Here is a 23,303-nt window from a genome sequence, read left to right as displayed (position 1 = left end):
CCGTAGGTTGGCCGGGCGAACCTACACACTATTGGTGGTGGTGTGTCCGTGGTAAACAGGTTGACAGAGGTAGTGGAGGGTGGGTTTCTGTCACTGGTTAAGGTTGCTTGACATCATGGGTGTGTACCGGGTCCTTTCCTTTCCGGGGGTGCTTTCAGTTTTGGGTCAGACGACGATCTCCCTATTGGAGATCTAGTTCGAAAATGGAGTGGAACTGGTTTTTGGCGGTTTAGGAACATTTTGTGACGGCGGCTGATGCTTTGTGGCTGCTTCGGTTGTTTTGTTATGGTGACGGTTGACGTTCACCCAATCGTTGTCGTTGTTTATTTTATGTAATGTCTATGTACTTAAGTTATCCTTTGTTGGCATGTATTTACTTTGCTGGTTATTTGTATTCTGCCCAGTTGGTAGGATCGTTAACTTGGTTTGTAGTTTTTGCCATTTGTTTGGCTAAGTTAGATTTCTTTTTGTATCGTTTGTACTTTTTGATCTTCAGATTCGATAATGTTATTACGTTTTTCGCCAAAAAAAAAAGGTAAATTCATTTATACGCTTATCTTATGCATGTAGGATAAAATAATAGGTAAAAAATAAGAGGTTAGACTTTAGAATAAACAAAAAGCAAAATATAATTATAACATTATTATAATATTTTATATATAATATATAATATATATATATATATATATATATATATATATATCGTTTATTGTTTATGTTTATTATGGAGAGAGTAATTTTTTTGTCTTTTTAAATATTTATTTAACATATTTAAAATTAGCTCCTTTCTAGATTAGCCGCTAATCAGGTGTGTGCAATCTTGGCATTATCAGCCTATCAGGCAAAACCGGATCATAATTTATGTTACTGCTGTTCATTTGATTTGATCTCCTATACCTGCCGACATCAAATCAACCACTGCCATGCTACTACACCGCCTTTCCTCAACAATATATAAACCCTAATTTCAATATTCATCGAAACACTACCGTTATTTATCCCCATTTTCATTTATAACTAATATATAAACCCTAATTTCAAGATTCATCGAAACACTCTACCGTTATTTATCCCCATTTTCATTTATAACTATTTCCAAATATGGTGTTGTCAAAAAGTTACAATTTCTCAGCTGTAACAGTTGTGGTTGTCTTAATAGTGTTAGCTGAAACAGTGGAATCAGGAATTGGGGTGAACTGGGGTACCGTATCAAATCACCGACTGTCTCCTTCAACAGTGGTTGATCTTCTTAAAGACAACAAGATTCATAAAGTTAAACTATTTGATGCTGACCCAGATTGTCTTCGAGCTTTAATGGGCTCTGGGATTGAGGTCATGGTTGGTGTCTCAAATGATCTGTTGGCTACCCTAAGTTCTTCTGTGGCTGCTTCAGATTTGTGGGTTTCTCAGAATGTTTCCAGATACATGATGGTTAAAAGCAACCCAGCTAACATCAAGTATGAATCTTCCTTTCCCTCTTTATAGTATCTATTTGTTTATATGTATATAAATAGGTAAACTTGGAAGTTTGGTATTTTTACTCGGATGTAAGCGGCAGTTATCCCATGATTGTTACCTCATACCCCAAATTGACAAGTGATTGTCAAAAAGGCTGGCAAGGAAATATTGGATGACAAGTGATTGCCCAAATTGATGCATAATGACCACGTGCCAAACTGCCACTATCTCGTCCTTCTTACCCTTTTTACCATAACTACATTTTTGTATTGACGAATTCTGTTATCTTTTTACAACATTTTAAATCCCCTGTGCAGATCTTTCTTTTGATCTTAATTTGTATATCTGAATGCTGCCTTTTTTCAGATATGATTGAGTTTAACTAACTGAGGTAGTTTATAGGTTTGCCGTTAGGAATAACTATATTAAGTGACTAATTATGCTGCTGATTAATTTCCTCTCTCAAGTATGCACATAATGTTACACTCTTGGAAGTTTGTATAGGTGGTTACATGTTTAAATGAACAAAAATCCTCAGCACAACTATATATTATATCTTTTTTAGGTTTACTAAAACTGATGTTACATCACTGACATTATAAAAAGTTAGCTAGCTAGTGGAACCTGACTACTCAAATTAGTATGAATAGAAGGTTTTTGAGGTTTAATATATTCATCTTTTACTATATTCAAATTATTAATATAGTGTTTATAGGTATTTTATGACATCATGTATTTGCATCGAAAGTTAATCAAAGTTTGTGATTCTTGTAATGTGAACCCAGGTACATCGCTGTAGGAAACGAACCCTTCCTCGCAAGCTACGGTGGTCAATTCCAGTCGTACGTGATGCCAGCCTTAACAAATTTACAACAATCGTTAGCAAAAGCGAATGTTGCACTCAACGTAAAGTTAGTTGTTCCTTGCAACGCCGATGCGTATGAATCCTCACTTCCTTCTCAAGGAGCATTCCGACCCGAACTTTCCCAAATCATGACGGATCTCGTTACATTCCTTAATTCTAACGGTTCCCCGTTTATCGTCAATATCTATCCGTTTCTTAGTCTTTACGGAAACTCTGATTTCCCGCAAGACTACGCGTTTTTCGAAGGGACAACTCACTCCGTTACCGACGGACCAAACGTTTATTATAACGCGTTTGATGGAAACTACGACACTTTAGTCTCCGCTCTTACTAAACTTGGATATGGGAACATGCCGATAGTTATAGGGGAAGTCGGTTGGCCTACAGACGGATCGGTAAGTGCGAATGTGAATTTTGCACGAATTTTCAATCAGGGACTCGTAGATCACGTTTTAAGCAATCAAGGGACTCCTCTTAGACCTCGTCAACCGCCTATCGATGTCTATCTTTTCGGTCTTCTTGATGAAGAAGCAAAAAGTGTACTTCCCGGGAGCTTCGAGAGACACTGGGGGATGTTTACTTTTGACGGGCAAGCGAAGTATCCGTTAAACCTCGGGTCGGGTATCGGGTTATTAAAAAACGCAAAGGATGTTGATTATTTACCCGCCAGGTGGTGCGTGGCTGACCCGTCTAAAGATCTTTCGGGTGCTGCAGACCATTTTAAACTGGCGTGTAGTGTTGCTGATTGTACGACTTTAAATTACGGGGGATCATGTAATGACATAGGTGAAAGGGGTAACGTTTCTTACGCGTTCAACAGTTATTACCAGGTGAAGAAACAGAATTCTCAGAGCTGTGAATTTGATGGGTTTGGGATTGTCACGTATTTAAATCCGTCGATGGGTCAATGCAAATTTCTTGTGGGGGTCGCTGATCGTGTTGTCACTAAGCATTATTCAGCTGGTTTGAGTTTGTATAGCAGATTTGTCATTGTTTGGTTATTGATATTTTGGGGTCTTATGATTTGAATGCGATTATGTGATGTTCGCATTTTTAGGTTTACGGAGTCGTTAGTTTGTCTGAGCACTAAAATAGATACCCATATACAAGTTAGTTAGATTTTTGTCGATATTTATGCGAGGCTTTTTTGTTGTTAAGACTTCACAAATTGCATATGCACAGTGTGTGTGTTATAAGATGTAAGCGACCATCAGCATCATTATCCATTGCATAAGTATTATACAGTAGTTTTGAAGCAAAGTATTCACTTGTTATTACAGGGTAATATAGTCAAATTTGTTAGGATCGATGCGTGTCGAGTCTCAGCAGCATCCACAAACGTATTATACTTTGGACCCACTGCTATATTATAAATTCATTCAATTGTGACTTGATGTTTTACAGTAATTTGTTAACTTTACCTTTGAAGACTATTGGTCATCAGGCAAGTGTGAGATATATAATACAAAACAATATAATCAAATGAGGAATGCTGCTGCTGCAACTAAACAACACTGGAAATACAATAAAGTTAAGATAGAGTAAGCCCAACCGTATCAATATCATACAATGTTATGTTGCAAGAGAAATCAAACTAACTAATCAAACTAGCTTGAACATGTAAGTAATACTTTCTCCCAACTGAAAAGCTGAATCAGGAGATCTACCATGTGCCCGCTTCTGGGCATATCCAGGATACATATGTTTGAAAAAAGGTGCGGTCTCATACAAAACCAGACCAGTCTTGTTAGCTTTCTTAACCAAATCCCATTTGTCATAAGGATCACCAACCTTGTGAGTCACATGTATCTCACCATCTTCTTTCTTAAGAAGCACTTTCGCATTCTTAAAAAACCCTTTCACCAACTGCTTGTTCAACCTGTTTATCATTAAACAAAAATGAGTCAAATTTTTCCATGTTATAACCAAGGTTGTAAAAGTCGGAGTTGTTCTAGACAGGGGACTAGTTGGCCATTGTTTGAATTGACTATATTTGATCGAATCAATCCACCAACATTTACAGACTAAATCCGACTTTTGACCCGTTGACAGACTTGGGCCATGTCTGGACCGACTAGTCCTTAAATCAATCAGACTAGTCGTCCGCCGTTGACTAACTTTGACTTTGTTCAAATTATCTTTTTTCTCGGGAACAGACTGACTTTGTTCAACTTGGACTAAATTTGATGGAATAAATCCAGACTATAGACTATGTTGACCCGTAGATGGGCCTTTGTCTGACCGTTGAGCTATGTCTAGACGGAGGACTAGTCCCCAAATCAGACTAGTCCCCAAATCAGACTAGTTGGGGGACTAGTTGACCGACTTTTACAACACTAGTTATAACAAACAGAATTGTTAAGAAAATAAAAGTATTATTACAGACTTGATTTGGCAAGCATTTGCTTCAGGGTAAGAGAAACCGACATGAGGGAAATTGTAAACGATACGATGGAAACGTTGAGTGGTGAGAAAGAAATGTTGGCTCATAGTTGTGGCATCAACACCACAAAGTACTACACAACCTTTTTCTTCAAGCTCTGTCATATTGCCGATTGCATTGCTGTATTTTTTCACTAGTTCCTCTGTTGGAACACAAATTATACTTATTTAACATGTTAATAAATAAATTAATATAATTCATAAATTAAATTAATAATAGGGAGTATAGAAGTTACTGTGGGTGTCGATGGTAGTTGCAACAATGTTATGGGCAGAACCAAACGCTGTGGCTAAACAAAGAGAGAAGGAGAAATCACCTTCACCAACTAAAAGTAATTTATGATTCGAGGAATAATGATGTTTCCATATCTCTTTTTTAGCTTCTTCTTCTTCTAACTCCGATTCCGATGAAGATGACCATGATCCGACATCATCTTCAAGAGCTGCTGCCGAAGAAGACGACATTTTTTGGCGTTGATTGCTGTTTCCCTTCCCCAGAATCTTCTTTTTCGGAAATGCGCCTTTTTGGGTGAAATAAATACTCCCTTAACTTTAATTAATACTCCATAATTTAAATTTATTTTCAATCAATAATCAATCGATATCGATATCAATAATCAAAGAAAATTGGTTACATATAAATTCTTTTTTTCCCGAAGAAAAAAAAAATAATTAAAGAAAAATAAAAGGAAAAAGGCCTTTACTAAACTTTAAGTTTTATATTAATTTTTATGGAGGATGTAAAATGATAAACGTAACCTTTTTTTCTAAAAACGAGAACTATATAAAACATAATTTTTCTCGGAATGAAAAAAAAGAAAGTACAAGGAACAAAAACAAGCAAAACCCGACGAGGCTCAAGATTAGCAAACTAATCCAAAACCGATCTAACCAAATAGAAGTTAACTAATCTTGAGTCAAACCACAAACCAAAAAACACCCAAACAAGACCATCAAAGAAATGTAAAAATACAAAGGCAACAGACCCTTAAGTAAAATGAACTAACACACCTAACCGATGACGTCATCCTCGATCCTAACGGTGGGACACGACAAAGAGACCTCGTCACTTTTGTTGTTGTTGACGGTACCTACATCTATGCAAGCCTTGAAAGAAAATGACGAGTCGTTGTCAGTCCCCTCACCGACGGGAGAACCCGAAGCAAGGGGACACAAATCACTCTCCCTAAACTCATAAAAAAGCCACCTTTCTCTAACGTTTGACTCGAACTCAAGCCCACGTAAGACCACTTGCAAGACCCAACCTCCGGAGCGCCTTTGAAAGAATTTTGGATCACAATCCCATCCTCTTCATCTTCAATGTAGTCTCGTAATCCAAACGAATCTCCCGAAGGAACCTTCTTCTTAGCCTTTTCTTTCACCTTATCTTTTACGCCACCATTCTTCAACCCTAGAGATGATGCCCGCGGGCGACGGGCACGGGTTCTATATACCCGCGACCCGCCCGTCGGGTTGTTTTTTTGCTCGTTGAGACCCGTTACCCGCCTGCGGGTAAACATATTTCGCCCATGCTCGTGACTTGTGGATACCGGTGACCCGCGGGTAAACACGCGGGTAATAATAATAATATACAACTTCATTAATTTTTTTTAAAGTTTGAAAATTTTATTAATTATATAGAATATGTACAATTAACGTGTGTAAAATGACGTGAAAGTCAATTTTTTTTACTTATATGTAATATTATATTTTAATCATTATTGCATTAAAAGTCAAATCCCTTTTATATTGATAATTGTATGTATAAATTCACGGATAAATAAAAAAATCTCATGTATTAGCGGATCGTGTTTTACCCGCGGCGAGTAGTATGTACCTGCGACCCATTAGCGGGTATAATTTTTTACTCATACCCGTGGGTAAGATTTTATGATTTTACCCGCTCATCACGGATCGGGTACTCGCAGGTCACGGGTTTTTTCTCGTCCATTGCCATCCTATTAATCACCCCGAACCTGTGAAATTTAGAATTTGATAAACGTAGCCTTATAATAAATTACGTTTAAACATTTATTGCAAAATGTTAATTTTTTATATTATAACATACTTTGCATACTTAAATTTAAACACTCAATTTATTCATGAAAATATATAATTTTATGTTAAACATATGAACTTTGCATGCTTAACCATAGCCAAGGTTGAAAATTCACTATTCGAGAATTAATCAATCGGGATTTTGAAAAGAGTAATCGGTAATTCGGAAATTAATCAAGAATTAATCAGATTGTTTTTTTATACATTAAATAAAAAATTTCAAAATTATATGTGTAAATATAGAAGAAAACTATAAACGTAATCATAAACTTTAACATAATTGTCTAAAATCGTTCATTTTGTTCAAAAACTCTTAAATTTTTAGTTTAAATTCACAAGAGAATGTGAACAAATTTTGACTTTAACGGACTTTGATCAACAAATCCGATTTGAACACATCACCCGACGTTGACCGATTAATTAAACGGATTATGGATAATCGAAACAGATTGTTCTTAATAACAAGTAATCGTGAATTAATCGGGGAGTAATAAGGTTTTATACAACATTCCATAGCCCTTAGCGCTATGATTATTATTTTTCATTTTTTATAGATAAAGGTAGAAAATAAATTGCTGAAACTCTTTATTTTGTAACATCTTTTAATTCTTTTACAGTACAAAATAATTATTCATAGTTCAAAAGAAACTTGATTAATTAATCGAGAGAACTATTATATGATTAAAACTATATATGTGTTCTTCGAAGAGATATCTCTAACTGTTGATAATAAACTCGTATGTCCTTTATCTACTTGCTTTTAAGACTTCCATTCTCGGATCCGATTTTGTGTAATATCATGGACGATTTTATGAAATTTCCATACTTTGTCCGACCATCAGAAGATAGTCCAGTAGTTGAAGACCTGAATTTATTGCAAGAGGTCTCGAGTTCGAATCCAATCATGTTTCTATGACCCATTTCTCCTTTGACATGTCTTCCGATTCGAGATCAAGCCTTTGACTTGTATTATAAGGACCACTTTTTCTCCTGCCGCTCTCCTCTTTGTTGGGGCGTTCATCAGATACAATTGTAACCTGTTCTGCCATTCCCCTGACCTCGTTTCACCTATTTTTCTCCCTTGACATCATTTTAATGATTGCTTAATTTCGCAAATTTTATCACAAATTTGTTGAGAGCGAAGAAAAAGCAAATAAAGGAACAAGTGCTACTACTGATTTCGCGATCGTGAGAAAAATAAATGAGAAGACTCGCGATCGCAAGTTTAGTGCTGGGTGGCAAGAAGTTAATTGATTGAGGAAACTTGTTCTCAAAGTTGTTTCCTTGTTTGTTTTTGCCTATAAATAGAACCCAATGTAACCCATAACAATGTACACGAAAATTATAATGAAAAATCTCTGGTTTGCACTCATGGAGTAAACTTTTCTCCGTGTTTTGAAGTTGAGATGTAACCACGCTAAATCCTGTGTCATTTATCTTTATCACTTTATGCTTTATTATTCATTTATCCTTTGTGGGTTAATGATTGATCTAAATCACATGTCTTGTTGGGGCCTTACGGATTCCTAACAAGTGGTATCAGAGCTTAGGCTCGATTTACGGGCACGATGGCAAATTGAAAGCAAGAAGAAAAAAACCGAAGTTACTGAAGCTGGTGGACTCGCGACCGCGAGACCCAAGGTCGCGATCGCGAGATGCTTTTGCCATAATTTTTTCAGTTGTTATTTGTTTAAAAAATGACGGGCTAGGATTTGTTTTGCAACATGTATCGAGACCAGATGACTTAGTTGTTTGTGATGAACTCATGGATATGTCTATGTGTAACACCCCAGATCTTAAACAGAGGTGGAAAGACGTTCCATATAGAGGAACGACGTTTCAAATGGTGGAACGACGTCTCAAAGTCCAAGAACGACGTTGTGTAATGAAGAATTGTGTAAATAGATGAACGGTGTTCCCCTTTGAGGAACGACGTTATTGATTTACGTAGGGGAGGAACGACGTTCCTGTTTCATGAACGACGTTCCTGTGCCAGAATCTGGGTTTTTGAGTTATTTTGTAAAGATAAGAAGGGCACTTTGGTCTTTTCACATGTGGACGTATTTAAAGCTTGAGATCAAATCTGGATCTCATTTCTATCTCAAACCTTATCCTTTAAAACACTCCCAACAAGAGAGAGAGAGCTTTAGAGAGAGAGAGAGAGAGAGAGAGAGAGAGAGAGCTTGATTCAAGGAAGAAGAAGTTAGTTCTACTAATTTAGAGCTTGAATCTTGTTCCATCTACTTACTAGCTACGTTTTGGTGTTGTGGTAAGTTTCAATTTCAAGTTCTAGTGCTCAATTTGAATTATGGCTAGGGTTTTAGTTATGGGTTGAGTGTAAGACCCATTTCCATGTTAAATTGGGGATTTTGGGTAAGATTTGTACACTTAGACTCAAAGACTCGTGAATTAGGGTTTGATGTTGTTAATTGGGGTTAGTGAGTCTTAAAGGTTGGTTAAATCACTAGCACACTTGGTGTTAGTGAAATGGGTGTCATTAGGGTTCATGGGTGGCCCAAATGCAAGTATTGACCTTGAAATGGGTCAAATAGGTATTGTGTGACCCAACTAGCAAAATGAGAATTTAATCACTCAAAACTTGTGTTAGTTGGTGTGTTTAGACTATAATCACTAGCTATTAGTGATTTGTGATAGTCTTAACCTAGGGTGGGTGTTAGTATTGCAAATGGGTCATAATTGCACTATGAGTCATAAATGCACAAGGAGTTATGAGTTGGTAAGTAGTTCAACTTATTTGTGTGTTTAATTGTATAATTAATGTAATAGGTACATTGCATTGAAGGTTGCAGGATTTCGTTTCACTATTCACCATAGTGACAAGGTGAGTGGAATAATTATACGTGTATGTATTGTGACACCGCTAATTTTTTTTTTAAATATGTATTCCGGCTTAATCACCCGCATAAAATGCTGGATTTTATCCTTCTCAATCGGTACCCACTGGTGGACGAACCTCAAGTTAGAGGTGAAGTATCTAAAAACCTCATCAATCGTCATGCTTTCTGTCATCTTCATACTCAGAAACTCAGTTTTTAATCTTTCCATCTCATACTCAGAACAATACTGCTCACGAACCTTAGCAGCGAATTTTTCCCAGGTTATTTGACTGATCTGTTCTTTGGGAAAATATGCAGTATTAAAGTCCCACCATTCCATTGCTTCACCTTTGAGAAGCCTACCAGCAAATAACACTCTAGGTTCAGGTTCACAAAAACATACTTCTAATGCCCACTCCACTTCTCTTAACCAATTAAGTGTCATTGTAGGGTTTGTGTGACCGCTGTACTAAGGAGGTTTGCAGCCTAAGAACTGTTTATATGTACATTTCTTTCTCGTCTTGGGAACTTGAAATGGATATATCATCTGATACGGAAATGACTGGTTATACTGGAATGGCAATTGAAGATGTTGATAGGAAGTTTGAGGAAACTGTGTGAAAGGACACGTCCTAATCCACCAGGATGAATACATTACATTTGGTTACATCGCGAGGTACTTGACCTCTATATGATACATTTTACAAACATTGCATTCGTTTTTAAAAAGACAAACTTTCATTACATTGAAAGTTGACGGCATGCATACCATTTCATAATATATATCTAACTATAATTGACTTAATAATAATCTTGATGAACTCAACGACTCGAATGCAACGTCTTTTGAATTATGTCATTAATGACTCCAAGTAATATCTCTAAAATGAGCAAATGCACAGCGGAAGATTTCTTTCATACCTGAGAATAAACATGCTTTCAAGTGTCAACCAAAAGGTTGGTGAGTTCATAAGTTTATTGTAAACAATAAAATTCATCATTTTGATAGAACACAAGATTCAAATACAGTACACCTATCTCGTGTACGAAACCAATTTTCATAATGCTTAGCAGAGTAGGTTCGTATCCTTTTCTCCCCCGTAGGTTGCCTCGCGATTTTTAAATAATCGTGCACATATCTCGTGCACAAAATGTAACACCCCGTCAAAATCCCTTTGACGGAACGTTAACTCTGGTCCCAGTGCTTGGCTTGACTTCTATGTAACGGCAACAATTTACAGCGGAAGCAATTAATACCTGAGAATAAAACACGCAAAATGGATCAACAATAATGTTGAGTGAATCTACAGGTTTTAAGTAAACAATACGGTATGTTTAAGATATACATTTCGAAAACGTTTAATAGTGGAAGACCACCAAGGTTCAATGTTAAAAGTTTGTAAACAGCTCCGTGTCCCGTTTAAAAGTTTGTTGACACTATCATGTCAAGCTTCAAATATTTGTAGACAATACCAAGACAAGTTTCTATCTCAATTGTTCGTAAACCACAGTTTCAAATAACGTTGTGTAGTATCTGAAAAACAGTTGTCAGAAAATAGTTTAAGTTCCTTGACCATGAGATTTTACGAGTACAACACAAAGTCATAAAACATTTGCATAATATGAGCACCTGAATACTAGCAATGACCCGAGTATAGAAGCCGCTATACCCGCCTTACCTCGTAAAATGTTATACACTTGTTCAAATTTATTTAATGTTAAAAGCAAAAGGCACCACAGTTTTTATAGCGGGTGAGGTTGTCAACCTAACGGATCCGTCCATCTAAATTGTGCTTACACCGATGATATTAAAAGTATTCAAGCTAGAGGCTTTTTGAACAAACTCAATATGCATATATAGTTCTCATGTCAATACAAAAGCATTTGAAAATGTAAGTATAACAGCGTGTATTCTCATCCCTGAAAACATGTAAAAAGCGGGACTATAGACTCACCTTTGAATAAAGCTCGGATTGAAAAGTGGACAATTAACTTGTACGGTTTACAGCTGAATAATGCAACCTAAGTATATGTATCTTAAATAAGGGTGGTTTCATAGTGTACGTTGTCTTATTGCTCGACTCGACGCGTTTCAAAGTAAAAGTCAACATATAGTCAAGTAATTCACGCAAGTGAAACAAAGTCAACCGAAAGTCAAACTTGGTCAATGTGGTCAACCAAAGTCAACATAAGTATGTTCATGTCAAATATTGGTCAACATGTCAAACCTAAGTCAAACAATACGTTTTAGGTCATGAATGATCATTTTCACAATTTCAGTTTATCGTTATGCACAAAGTTCATGAACACGTAGCACACTTAGCACATTATCTCATAGTACAAAATTCAAGTAAACATGGAAAACTCCAGATCATAAATATACTTAAAATAGATTCCAAAAAGTCCGGCCAGGGACTCATACGATAATTAAAAGTCAGGAATCAGAAGGGATACATTTGGGGTTTGCCAAGTCAGTTTCTGACCGCGCACTGATTTCATTTTGGCTATAACCGGAGTTAGGAACATGAAATTGATACAAGACCAGTGGCCATAGTTCAAGGACAAATCAAAGTAACACATATAAAAATCTAGTAACTTTTGTTTAGCCAATTTGCACAGTTTATTTGTGCAAGTTTAACATTCAGTTTTTAGCTCAAATCAGAATTCACATAAAGTATGGCTCTATTGTGCCCAATTCATAAGGTTTCATAGATTGACATAAACTAACAATAAGTCAAATATCATGTTAAGTTTCATTTCCAGAAGCATAGATGCTCAATCAATAAACACAATCCACAGAGTATAAAACAGTGAGCAATTTGCAGATTCGATTCTCATTTAGCTAGTCACATTCGCACGCGATTATCCGAAGATCTAGATACAATTAGCCTATGATATCTACATGAAAGATGAAGTAATTTTTGTCTACATTTCAAATATGCAAAGCTTTAATCACAGAAGTTAACAAATTTTATCATACAAGGTTATTTTCATGCAAGTGCTGTATAAAACTACTTTTACACTAATTCAAGCATATCTCAGGCTATACATAAGCAAACGACATGATATCCTAGTCTAAATTAAGTTTTTTTAAATTATATTCCCAGTGGTATAAGTCTCATATGCCAATTCGTTGTCTATCAATACCAGAATTCTGATCAAGCAACAAAAACACAACGATAATTCAAATTGACATAACTTAATCATACGGAAACGAAATCAAGCGAATCCAAAGCCTAAACTCAATAGTTTTTTTTGCAAGGAATCTGATTATAACATAATAATTAACATTTGAAAAACTTAATTTTTCTGATCAAAGAAAAACAAATTCGTTTTTAAACCCTAGCGCATCAAACAATCAAAATAACGATAACAATTAACACGTACGCGTATAGACTTGAGCAATTGACAACATAACTATGAAACTCTTATAAAAATCAGATTTTAAGAATTAGGGTTCATGTAAATATACCTTAGATCGCTAAAAGAATTATACCAACGCGTAGAGGAGTTCGAGAATTGCAAGTTTGATGTTCAAGGTTTAATCAAAAATTGAAAATTGATGGTGGTAGTGGTGTTGAAGGTCGACGGTAGCCAAAGGGAGGGAGGAGCTAAAAAGGTCGACTGGTATGACATGTTTGTGAGGGTTACAGTGTTTTAGGTTATCACTTAAGCATTTATATCAAGCTCTAACTCTCCTTATTAACACTTAAGCCCCTAAAGTAGTAAAAATTAACAACATAAGGGGTGAGGGGGAGGGGGTCGGCCGAATGGGGCCCTCTATGATTATCCCAGGCTCTTGTTTTGCAAAAGCGCATATTCGTGGTCCGTTTTAAGTGTCGTTTAGTCGTACCGAAGGCCCGAAACGCTAACCCAATCGTTAAACGCAACCAATCGCTTAATTTATTAAAAACCTAATAAATTAAATATTTTAAAAAGTTAATAATTAATAAAATTAATTATTAAAATAAACCCGAGCGTTTTGTTGCTCAAAAAACTATTATCAAAATCGTATCGTTTTTATCATATTTCACTATCCAAAATATTTATTTGAATTAATATCAACCCATATTAATTATTGTAACCCTCCAAAGGTCAAGTATGCATTTATTACACATAAACACATAAAAGTTAAATAATCGCTGTTAAATAAACTAACGGAAGGTTAACGGAAGTAACGGAAAAATCAGGGTTGTTACATTACCCACCTGTTATTGAAAATTTCGTCCCGAAATTTTAGTGATCGTCCGCTGAAGTAGTTTCCTCGGGAAACAATTACGGATACTTCAGCCTCATCTGGTCTTAATGTGTAAAGACCCGTCCTAATCCATCCGGACGAAGTCCATATCGATTATAAACGATTCACAACAGTTGATTACATCACGAGGTACTTGACCTCTATATGATACATTTTACAAACATTGCATTCGTTTTTGAAAAGACAATCTTTCATTACCTCGAATGTTGACAACATGCATACCATTTCGTAATATATCTTACTATAATTGACTTAATAATACTCTTGATGAACTCAACGACTCGAATGCAACGTCTTTTGAAAGATGTCATGAATGACTCCAAGTAATATCTCTAAGATGAGCAAATGCACAGCGAAAGATTTCTTTCGTACCTGAGAATAAACATGCTTTAAAGTGTCAACCAAAAGGTTGGTGAGTTCATTAGTTTAACATAAATAGTCATTTCATAATTTTAATAGACCACAAGATTTCATATTTCCATTTCTCATAAACATACGTCCCATGCATAGAGACAAAAATATCATTCATATGGATTGAACACCTGGTAACCGACTTTCACAATATGCATATAAGAATATCCCCATCATTTCGGGATCCTCCTTCGGACATGATATAAATTTCGAAGTACTAAAGCATCCAGTACTTTGGATGGGGCTTGTTGGGCCCGATAGATCTATCTTTAGGATTCGCGTCAATTAGGGTGTCTGTTCCCTAATTTTTAGATTACCAGACTTAATAAAAAGGGGCATATTCGATTTCGATAATTCAACCATATAATGTAGTTTCGATTACTTGTGTCTATTTCGTAAAACAATTATAAAAGTATTTCATGTATTCTCAGTTCAAAATATATTTCAAAAGCATTTAATAAAGCAGTTATAAAAACAGCGCATGTATTCTCAGTCCCAAAAATGTAAAGAGTAAAAGGGAATCAAATGAACTCACCTAATGTATTTTGTAGTAAAAATACATATGACTATATTGAACAATGCATGGTTGGCCTCAGATTCACGAACCTATATCATTTATATATATATATATTAACACGTATAATGGTAATCAAATAATTCCACCTATCAGTTATATAATATTTATATTTAGTGTTGTAGTTTATATAGAATTTGTACTAATTCCAATATATATTTTATTTATTTTTATATATTATATCTTAAATTATATATTATATATATTTATTTTGTATATATATATAATAAAAATGTTAATATGTTTGCTATATAATTATAGGTAATATTAATATAATTATGTATATATATATTAAGTATATTTTTATGTACAAAATCTTTATGTGTTATAATAATAATAATAATAATAATAATAATAATAATAATAATAATAATAATAATAATAATAATAATAATAATCATGCTAGTAATAATACTTATAAAATGATAATAATAATAATAATAATAATAATAATAATAATAATAATAATCATATTAATAAAAATAATAATAAAAGAGTACAACCTTTGAAGAAAGGAGCTCTAAAAATAAAACACCACTGCCCGGGCTCGAACACGAGACCTCTCATTCCATACCAAGTGACTAACCACTCCTCTATTTATTATTTTCTGTTTTATATTATGGGTTATATCTATATAACCCTTACGCTTCTGTTTCTAGTCCAACAAGCTAAACCCAATCTTATTTGTATTAGGCCCGATCATCTACCATTCATTAAGCCCACTACACGTTTTAATTAAACCCGATCGTGATTGTGGAGTTGTAGGGTTCGACCGACAAAAAAAATAAAATAATATAAACTGTATCACTTTTCTTCATTGTTCTTTCATCATCATCATCAATACATCCTTCCATAATCTTGATCAACATCATAATCAGGATTATACTATTCATCATCTTGTTAACTGTATCAACATCAATATTTAACAGAAACAGTAACGAAGTAAGCAGGTGCAGCAACCGTTAGAACTTTCGATGGTGTTGGGTTTTTCTGGCCAAAATAGAAAACGAAAATATGTTATAAAGATGATGGTGGTTGATGGAAGTGTTTCGTTGGTGGTGAACAAAATATATCGGCAACAATATCATTCAAATTACTATCGTTTTCTTCGTTACATCATTAACATCAACTATTCATCATCTTTCTCGAGTGTTAGAACTTAACAGAAACAACGGTAGTAGAACAGTATTTGCGGCAGACCACCATCACTCATCATCTTCGAATCTTTATCATCACCATCATCATTATTATAACAAGAAACGGTTTTGGAATAGCAACAAGCAATACTGTGGTGGTGTTTGTTGTGGTGATCGGTCAAAAAAATAAAAACAATACACAGTTGGTGTAACGAGGTAATTCGTGGTGGTCGTATTGTTGAAGAAGAAGAAAGAAAGTAGAGAGGTGGTCGATATGGGTGAAGTGTGTTGGCTTATTTATGGTGGTACCGGTGGTGTGGTTTTGAAGGAATACAAAAATAATAATGAGCTGCAGTTTACAACTATGGTGGCGATGATTCTTGAGGTGGCTCTAGGGTGGTGGTTCACGAGGCATGATATTATTAGGTGGTTGCGAGGTTCCATGATGGTGGTGTTTAAGCTATACAACAGGATAAAGTGGTAGTAATGAGTCGAACAAATTTGGGTTTTGTTGGAATAGATCATGATTAGAAAATAGCTACATTAAGTAAACGGGTTGGCATGGTGGTCGTGAGGTTGATATTGGTTGATTGTAACAGAACCTAACGCAGTCGTAATAGCATGAATTGATGGTGGTGGCGAGGGTTGAAGATGTGTGGTTATCAAATAGGAAGCATAAAACTAAGTTAGTAACAGTTAACTCACAAGTGGTGTTCGATTTGGAGTTTAGATCAAGAGGTGTTTGTGTTCGATGTTGGTTAAGCCGTGGTGTCAAGTGACCGGTTGATGGGTGATTCATGGAGGTGTGTGCCGTAGGTGATTGATGGGGTGAAAGGGAAGTGATGAAGAAAGTGTGTTGATTGATTAAGGTGTATGTACATATATATCATATGCATATTATAAATATATGTCAAGTGGTGAGGATATAAATCATAACACAGTAATATCTCAATGATTTAGAAATTAGCCGCCTCACTTTTGAATCATTGTGCCGACACTTTTAGCTCGAATGTACATCGTGTCCATTGCTAAACAGTTAATATATAAAAGTGATCAAAAAAAATCCCAAATTTTTAGTTTAAGTATATTTAATTATTTCAGTCATTACCTGATTGAAAACTGATCAAAAAGGTTTATTAATTATTTATTTTTTGTTCCATTTAACATGTACGGAGTACTAACATTTAATCTAAAAAAAGTAAAAAATATATTTATCAAACCTAAAATCTTCGTAATCGATTTACAGTTAAACTTTTATTTTAAATTTTCATGAACATGTATTATATCTATATAGAAACTAACAAAACGTCAACCGAGTGTTACTGACGTTTATTAATTAGGCTCGAAATCACTTATTTTTAATATCTTCTCCTTCTATATATAAACAGTTTTTAAATAGCAAGTTTAACTTACTAAAATAAATATAATATATATTTTTAAACAAATAGGTTTAATATAATTTTATATATTTACGAGTAATATTTATATATATAATTATATATATATATATACATATATATTTATAATAATAGTTTTCACTACATCACATATTATTTTACATATTTATTTTCATCAATAAAATTATTTATTATTTCAAATAATATTTCAAATTATTATAAATATATATATATATATATATATATATATATATATATATATATATATATATATATATATATATATATATATATATATATATATATGTATCTATTTACAATTAATTGTTCGTGGATCGTCGGGAATAGTCAAGGTCAAATGAATATATTAAACACAGTTCAAAGTTTTTAACATTACAGACTCTGCTTATCATGTCGGAAACATGTAAAGATTGAGTTTAAATTTGGTCAAAAATTTCCGGGTCGTCACAGTACCTACCCGTTAAAGAAATTTCGTCCCGAAATTTGAGTGAGGTGGTCATGGCTAACACTAAAAATGTTTTCATGACGAATATGAGTTGATAAATAGAGTTTTATTACTAATAAGTAATATGTATAAAATAATTCGATTACTCGAAGCGTATGAGTGAAGCTATTACCAAAGAGTGAAATTAGGAATCAAAGATTCGTCTTAACTTTTGACGTGATAACGGATGAATTTAAAAGAAAATAAGGTGCATCTTAACTTCTGACGTTGTCTTTGTTGACTTCCGGAATTCAAGGGATTTAAAGAAAATCTTCGAAATCTAAAAGATTTGATTCTTCGGCGAGTAAGAAAATTAAGATCTCTATAATTAAATACGGTGATCTGCCTCTTTTAATCTGTCTGATATTTCTATTATAAATTAAACTCTTCCGTTCCATTATTCTCACCATTCCTATATTTTCTTTCTTAATTCATACATCTAAAAGATTATGAAAATGCTTAATCCAGTTCTGATCCTTGTCCTTATCCTTACTATCGCAACAATCATTCTCCTTTTCCATCTTACTCCAGAGGAATCAGTTTACTTCTACTACGCTCTTGGGTTTATAGTGTTTTTAGTTCTTCCGAGTCTTTATATTGCAATATGCATTGGTATACAAAGTTTGTAATTTCTGTGTTTGTGTCTGGCTTTATATTTCTTGTTATGTTTCAGAGCTCCATGCTCTTGTTTTCTCTTCTCGACTTCAATTCAAGCGAATAATGGTCCAGAACTTGTAGGTATGAAGTTTTGAATAATCATAATATATTATACAGAAAGGAAAGGTGATAGCACGATTTGATTTGTCAAATTACCAGAATCACTGAGAATAGAGCTATCAAAAATATATTTTCTTGGTATGTTCAGAGGTTATTTAGAATGAAAGAGTGATGTAACATAGCACATGATGATGGTATGATTCACTGTGAACCATCATCATGTTTCATTAGAAACTCCGCATGACTTACTATAATATAATCACGTTGGTCGGGCGTCATTATATTATATTAACCCATGCTTCAATTCCCAACACTTCTCCACAATTCATTCATAGTTTATACTTAGATTTTACAGAAGTTTCCAATATAATGGAACACCGAGAGTACGAAGAGGTATATAATTTCGGACAAGAATATTTATGAAAATATCCTCAGAAATATCGAAGATATTTATGATGATATTTTGGAATTCCTAAGGTCGAAGGTTTATGAAGAAAAATTTTCTGCAAGATTTTAACATGACTTCGGAACAAGATATTCTCTAAAGATTTTGACGGATCCAGAATTACCTGGATTCTTTGAATATAGAGTTTGGTCCTTGTATTTGTCCTTGGTCTCCTTCATGGTTAGCTCAATCCGTTTTTCATTACTAAATTTTTCTATCGAGCGTTCCCAACACTCCATTCTTTATCATCAAACTCTTGGCCATTAAGGCCATCTACAATTTTTCTGTTTCCTATGCATTTAATGCTACGATATCTGAATCATCGGTTATCAATGTAAGATGTTTTCAGGAGAATTGTGTTTTTTTTTTTTAGATGATTAAACGCTGATGGTAGTATGGTGGAATATAAAAGGTTCCCCGGTAACAACAAAAGAGTACGTATATATATCAAGGTTATAATATGGTTGTTTTGAAAGAAAGGTCGAAATTGATTTGCTGGAGCTGTGACAAAAATAGACTAATCCAAATGAAATTCGAAGTTGATTTGCTAAAGCTGTGACAAAATTGGCTACTTTGAAAAAGAATTACAATGTTATTTTCACTAATAACAATGCAAAAGGAGCTAGCACAGATACGTGTTAAACGTTTACTCAGGTTCCGAGTGTTTGTAGGTGCATAACGATATGCATCAATCTTTTCTTTAATAGTTGAAGTGCGGTTGGTTCATCCTCTCGATCGAGGTGTTTTGAAGAGTCATGAAAGGTTTTGAACGCAGATTGTAATCGTCAAGATACAAATGAGGTTTAAGATGAAATCAAGTGGCAAACTTGAAAAATTGTTTAGTTTCATATGTTATAATCAATATTTTAATTCATTTTAATTGTCCAATGTTATTAGTCCTCAGTCGATAGTCCACAGTTGACAGTCCAATAATTCATATATAGTTTAATATATAACATTCGAATTAATTAATACATATCGTGACCCGTGTACATGTCGCAGACTCGATCACAACTCAAACTATATATATTATTTGAGAATCAACCTCAACCCTGTATAGAGAACTCGATCATTACTGCATATAGAGTGTCTATGGTTATTCCAAATAATATACATAGATGCGTTGATATGATATGTCAAAACCTTGTATACGTGAGTGCGTGAAATAAATAACAGAAATTAAATGACGATAAATAAAATTACTAGAATGTAAATTGCGATAATTAAATTGCGAAAAAAATAAAATGTAACCAGTTAGCTAGGAACAGTTAGCTAGGAACAGTTAGCGTGGATTATTAACAAAATTCTTCTCATAATTAATTTGTTTGTTTCTAACAAATTTTATTTTGTAAAATGTTTTCTTCATTATGCCACTTGTCGGATTCTGATAGGTCAAAATCCAATTACAAAATTGAATGAAAATGGTTATTCTGCGGTGAATAGATACGTATATCGGTGGATGTAAGTAGGATAATAAATGACCGTTGAATTAGATTCAAAGAATGTACAGTGTAACTTATTAATGTGAAATCTAAATATTCCTCGGGTATTACCTACCCGTTAAAATATTTTCACCATTAACAGTTTGTACGAAAGAATTTTTAATTACAATCTTTATGGAAATATATATATATTTTCTTCAGATATAATCATGGATTTAATGAGTCAATATGATATTAAACTCATTTGATTTACCGTTTGAACAAGAATATATAATCTCTAAAACATTAGAGTTTACATAATCATCATGTCGAACAAAGATAAATGATGTAGAACGTCATGTTGAATGATGATTATACTCAATGTACAGAATGAGATGTCGAAGCTAGTGATGTGGATGTTGTTATTGGTGGTACTAGTGATGTTGGTGCTAAGGTTGGTGATGTGACTGGTGTTGGTGATACTGCTGGTGCTTGCAAACTGTGTACCGTGCTCTCTAAAGTTAACACTAGAGCTCGGAGTTCTTTAACTTCTTCTACTAACCTTGGTTGGTTATTAGTGTGAGGTAGAGATTAGATATCTTCTCTAGTTCCGTTAATGGTAGTCTCAAGACGAAAAATTCTAGCAAAAAGGGTATAAACGGTGTTACGAACAGGTTCGCCGGTGAGCGGGTCGAGTACTCCAAGGTTAGGTGGTAGATTCGATTCTTGATATGGAGTACCTTCTTCCCTTCTCCATAGGGTGAGTATGTCGTGAACCCACCCCCATTTTCTCCAGTAATCACGATAGTTGATTGATTGATGTTGTAACGACCCGACCAAAATCGTTATTGACGGCGTCGTTAACTTAGGTCCCGTTGCGTGGTCGTAGTCCCTATATGAGACTCGTTTGACCAAAATTATGTCGCGTTCATTTGAAAGGTACAAAGTTTAGTTTAACAAACGGATCGACAATAAGTTTAAGTTTACAAAGTTATAAAGTATGAATGAAATAACTTGCGACATAATTAGTTTGAAACCACAGTTGCTATAAATAGCGTAAGTAAGTAGACAAAAGTTTGAATCCAAAAATGCTATCCCTAGCGTATGCATGCATGGTAGACTCCAATCAAGTAATAAAAGAGTGCGGAAGCGTGTAACAAATAGCCATGTGAAAACCTGAGAAAACATAGAAGAATCTGTCAACGCAAAAACGTTGGTGAAATCATAGGTTTGAGTAAGTGAGTAAAAGTAAAGTAAGTCGAACCACAAGATTTGCAAAGTTGAATAATAGTACATTCTAAAAGTTAATATTCACGAGCACCCCATTATCAAAACTTAACATTCCGTCCGTTGAATACCCCATCAATAGTGCTAGAACAAACACTGATTCTCGAAAATATATTTCATCCGTAAACGGTAGCGAACCGTCAAAGATGAGGGCTGTCAAACCCATATGGCCATATAACATAAGTTCTCGCTTACACCATCTGATGTAACTAATGATAATCGGATTGAGGATTTTTGTTCTAAACTCGTATGTAGAATGTTTGTTTTCCCGTTCTTGTGTTCACTTAGTTCAAAAGAATCGTTTATGTTTTCTCATCCCAAAAGTAAGTTCAAAAGAGTAAAAAGTGGGACTATGATCTCACCTCGAGTGCACGAGTATAAAGGTACTTCAACAAGTAAACGTGTGCATGAAAGTTGCTTAGCCTTGACCTAAACAAGTAAGTTATATCAATTAACCGGTTACGACACAAGGTCGGGTGAAATGTGTTCAATTAGTCCTATGGCTCGTTACGACTCGATTAATATAGCATGTGAATCAATTTGTCAAGTTTCATGCACGATACAAGTAGTTAAGTATGTTAGAACGATTGTATAATCGTTTGGTTAAGTTTGACTAAAAGTCAAACTTGGTCAAAGTCAAAGTCAACGGGGTCGGGTATCCGACAATTTTCCCAAGACGAGAAGTCATATAAGAGCCTAATAGTCAAGTTTCATGTTAAACGGAGTTTTAGTTAAGCGGAAACATTTTTGTGACATTTAAAAACAAAAGAGAGTGGCCTGGGGCTTTTGCGCGGCGCGCACTGGGTTGCGCGGCGCGCACCCAAGTGCAATTTCTGGTCAGAACTCAACCAAGAAGGCAAACATCTGGGATCTCTGATTCTGCGCGGCGCGCGGGTAAATGCGCGGCGCGCAATACCTGGGAATCATGCAGTTTGCAGAAAAATGGTCCAAGTCACGAACCAAAATACAAACAATCACATTTTATGATCCGCAAACAATTAGAACATGTATCTTATATCATCGGAAAGGTATTTTTACAAGGAATACAACTAAACACAATTCATCAATCACAAACATCATTTACAATAGCCGAAATCTCATCAAGTGATCAATAAAAGTCCATTTTCAAAGTTTCAAGTTCATCAATCGCATTTTAAGTTTCGGGAATCCAATTCACACATATGATATGCCGTTTTGAGGGTAATGAAGCATACATTACTACTAAACACTAACAATTAACATTTCATGGCATTCAAGCATCAAAAGTTCATGTCAAGAACTATCAAACCCTAGTCAAACATCACAAAATCATTAATCGGGTTTTTGAAGTTTTCTTAATCAACCTACACATCAAAATGTGACTAATGATACTAGTAACACAATTAAAACATGCACTTTAACAATCTAACAACATTAACTCATCCAAAATCAAGGATTAAGCAAACCCATTTCAAAAACTCAAACTAGTTACTCCAAACCACAAATCGAGCAA

General features: G+C 34.5%; 2 protein-coding genes across 2 annotated transcripts; one reads left to right on the top strand and one right to left on the bottom strand.

The window, feature by feature from the left end:
* The first annotated feature begins 1,025 nt into the window (after positions 1-1,025).
* Positions 1,026-3,532, top strand: LOC139897418 (glucan endo-1,3-beta-glucosidase 5). Its single transcript, XM_071880112.1, has 2 exons — positions 1,026-1,457; positions 2,244-3,532. The coding sequence occupies exons 1-2, from the start codon at positions 1,102-1,104 to the stop codon at positions 3,349-3,351; spliced, it is 1,464 nt and encodes a 487-aa protein (XP_071736213.1). The 5' UTR covers positions 1,026-1,101; the 3' UTR covers positions 3,352-3,532.
* A 280-nt stretch (positions 3,533-3,812) lies between these two features.
* On the bottom strand, positions 3,813-5,275 carry LOC139897417 (uncharacterized protein At4g26485-like). The gene is made up of 3 exons (XM_071880111.1): positions 5,002-5,275; positions 4,710-4,908; positions 3,813-4,202 (listed from the first exon to the last, which is right to left on the bottom strand). Exons 1-3 carry the CDS (start codon positions 5,228-5,230, stop codon positions 3,926-3,928), a joined length of 705 nt encoding a protein of 234 aa, XP_071736212.1. The 5' UTR covers positions 5,231-5,275; the 3' UTR covers positions 3,813-3,925.
* Positions 5,276-23,303: the final 18,028 nt, after the last annotated feature.

Source organism: Rutidosis leptorrhynchoides, chromosome 3 (assembly GCF_046630445.1).
Source record: "Rutidosis leptorrhynchoides isolate AG116_Rl617_1_P2 chromosome 3, CSIRO_AGI_Rlap_v1, whole genome shotgun sequence".
NCBI lineage: Eukaryota > Viridiplantae > Streptophyta > Magnoliopsida > Asterales > Asteraceae > Rutidosis > Rutidosis leptorrhynchoides.
The sequence above is the reverse complement of the archived record's forward strand: the minus strand, read 5'-3'. Positions and strand labels throughout refer to the sequence as shown.

Excerpts from the sequence above, each read along its gene's own strand:
- LOC139897418 (XM_071880112.1), top strand. The coding sequence starts at position 1,102 with ATGGTGTTGTCAAAAAGTTACAATTTCTCAGCTGTAACAGTTGTGGTT. Across the intron at positions 1,458-2,243 it reads AGCAACCCAGCTAACATCAA|GTACATCGCTGTAGGAAACG; the intron begins GTATGAATCTTC and ends ATGTGAACCCAG.
- LOC139897417 (XM_071880111.1), bottom strand. The coding sequence starts at position 5,230 with ATGTCGTCTTCTTCGGCAGCAGCTCTTGAAGATGATGTCGGATCATGG. Across the intron at positions 4,909-5,001 it reads AACTACCATCGACACCCACA|AGGAACTAGTGAAAAAATAC; the intron begins GTAACTTCTATA and ends GTGTTCCAACAG. Across the intron at positions 4,203-4,709 it reads GCAAATGCTTGCCAAATCAA|GTTGAACAAGCAGTTGGTGA; the intron begins GTCTGTAATAAT and ends AATGATAAACAG.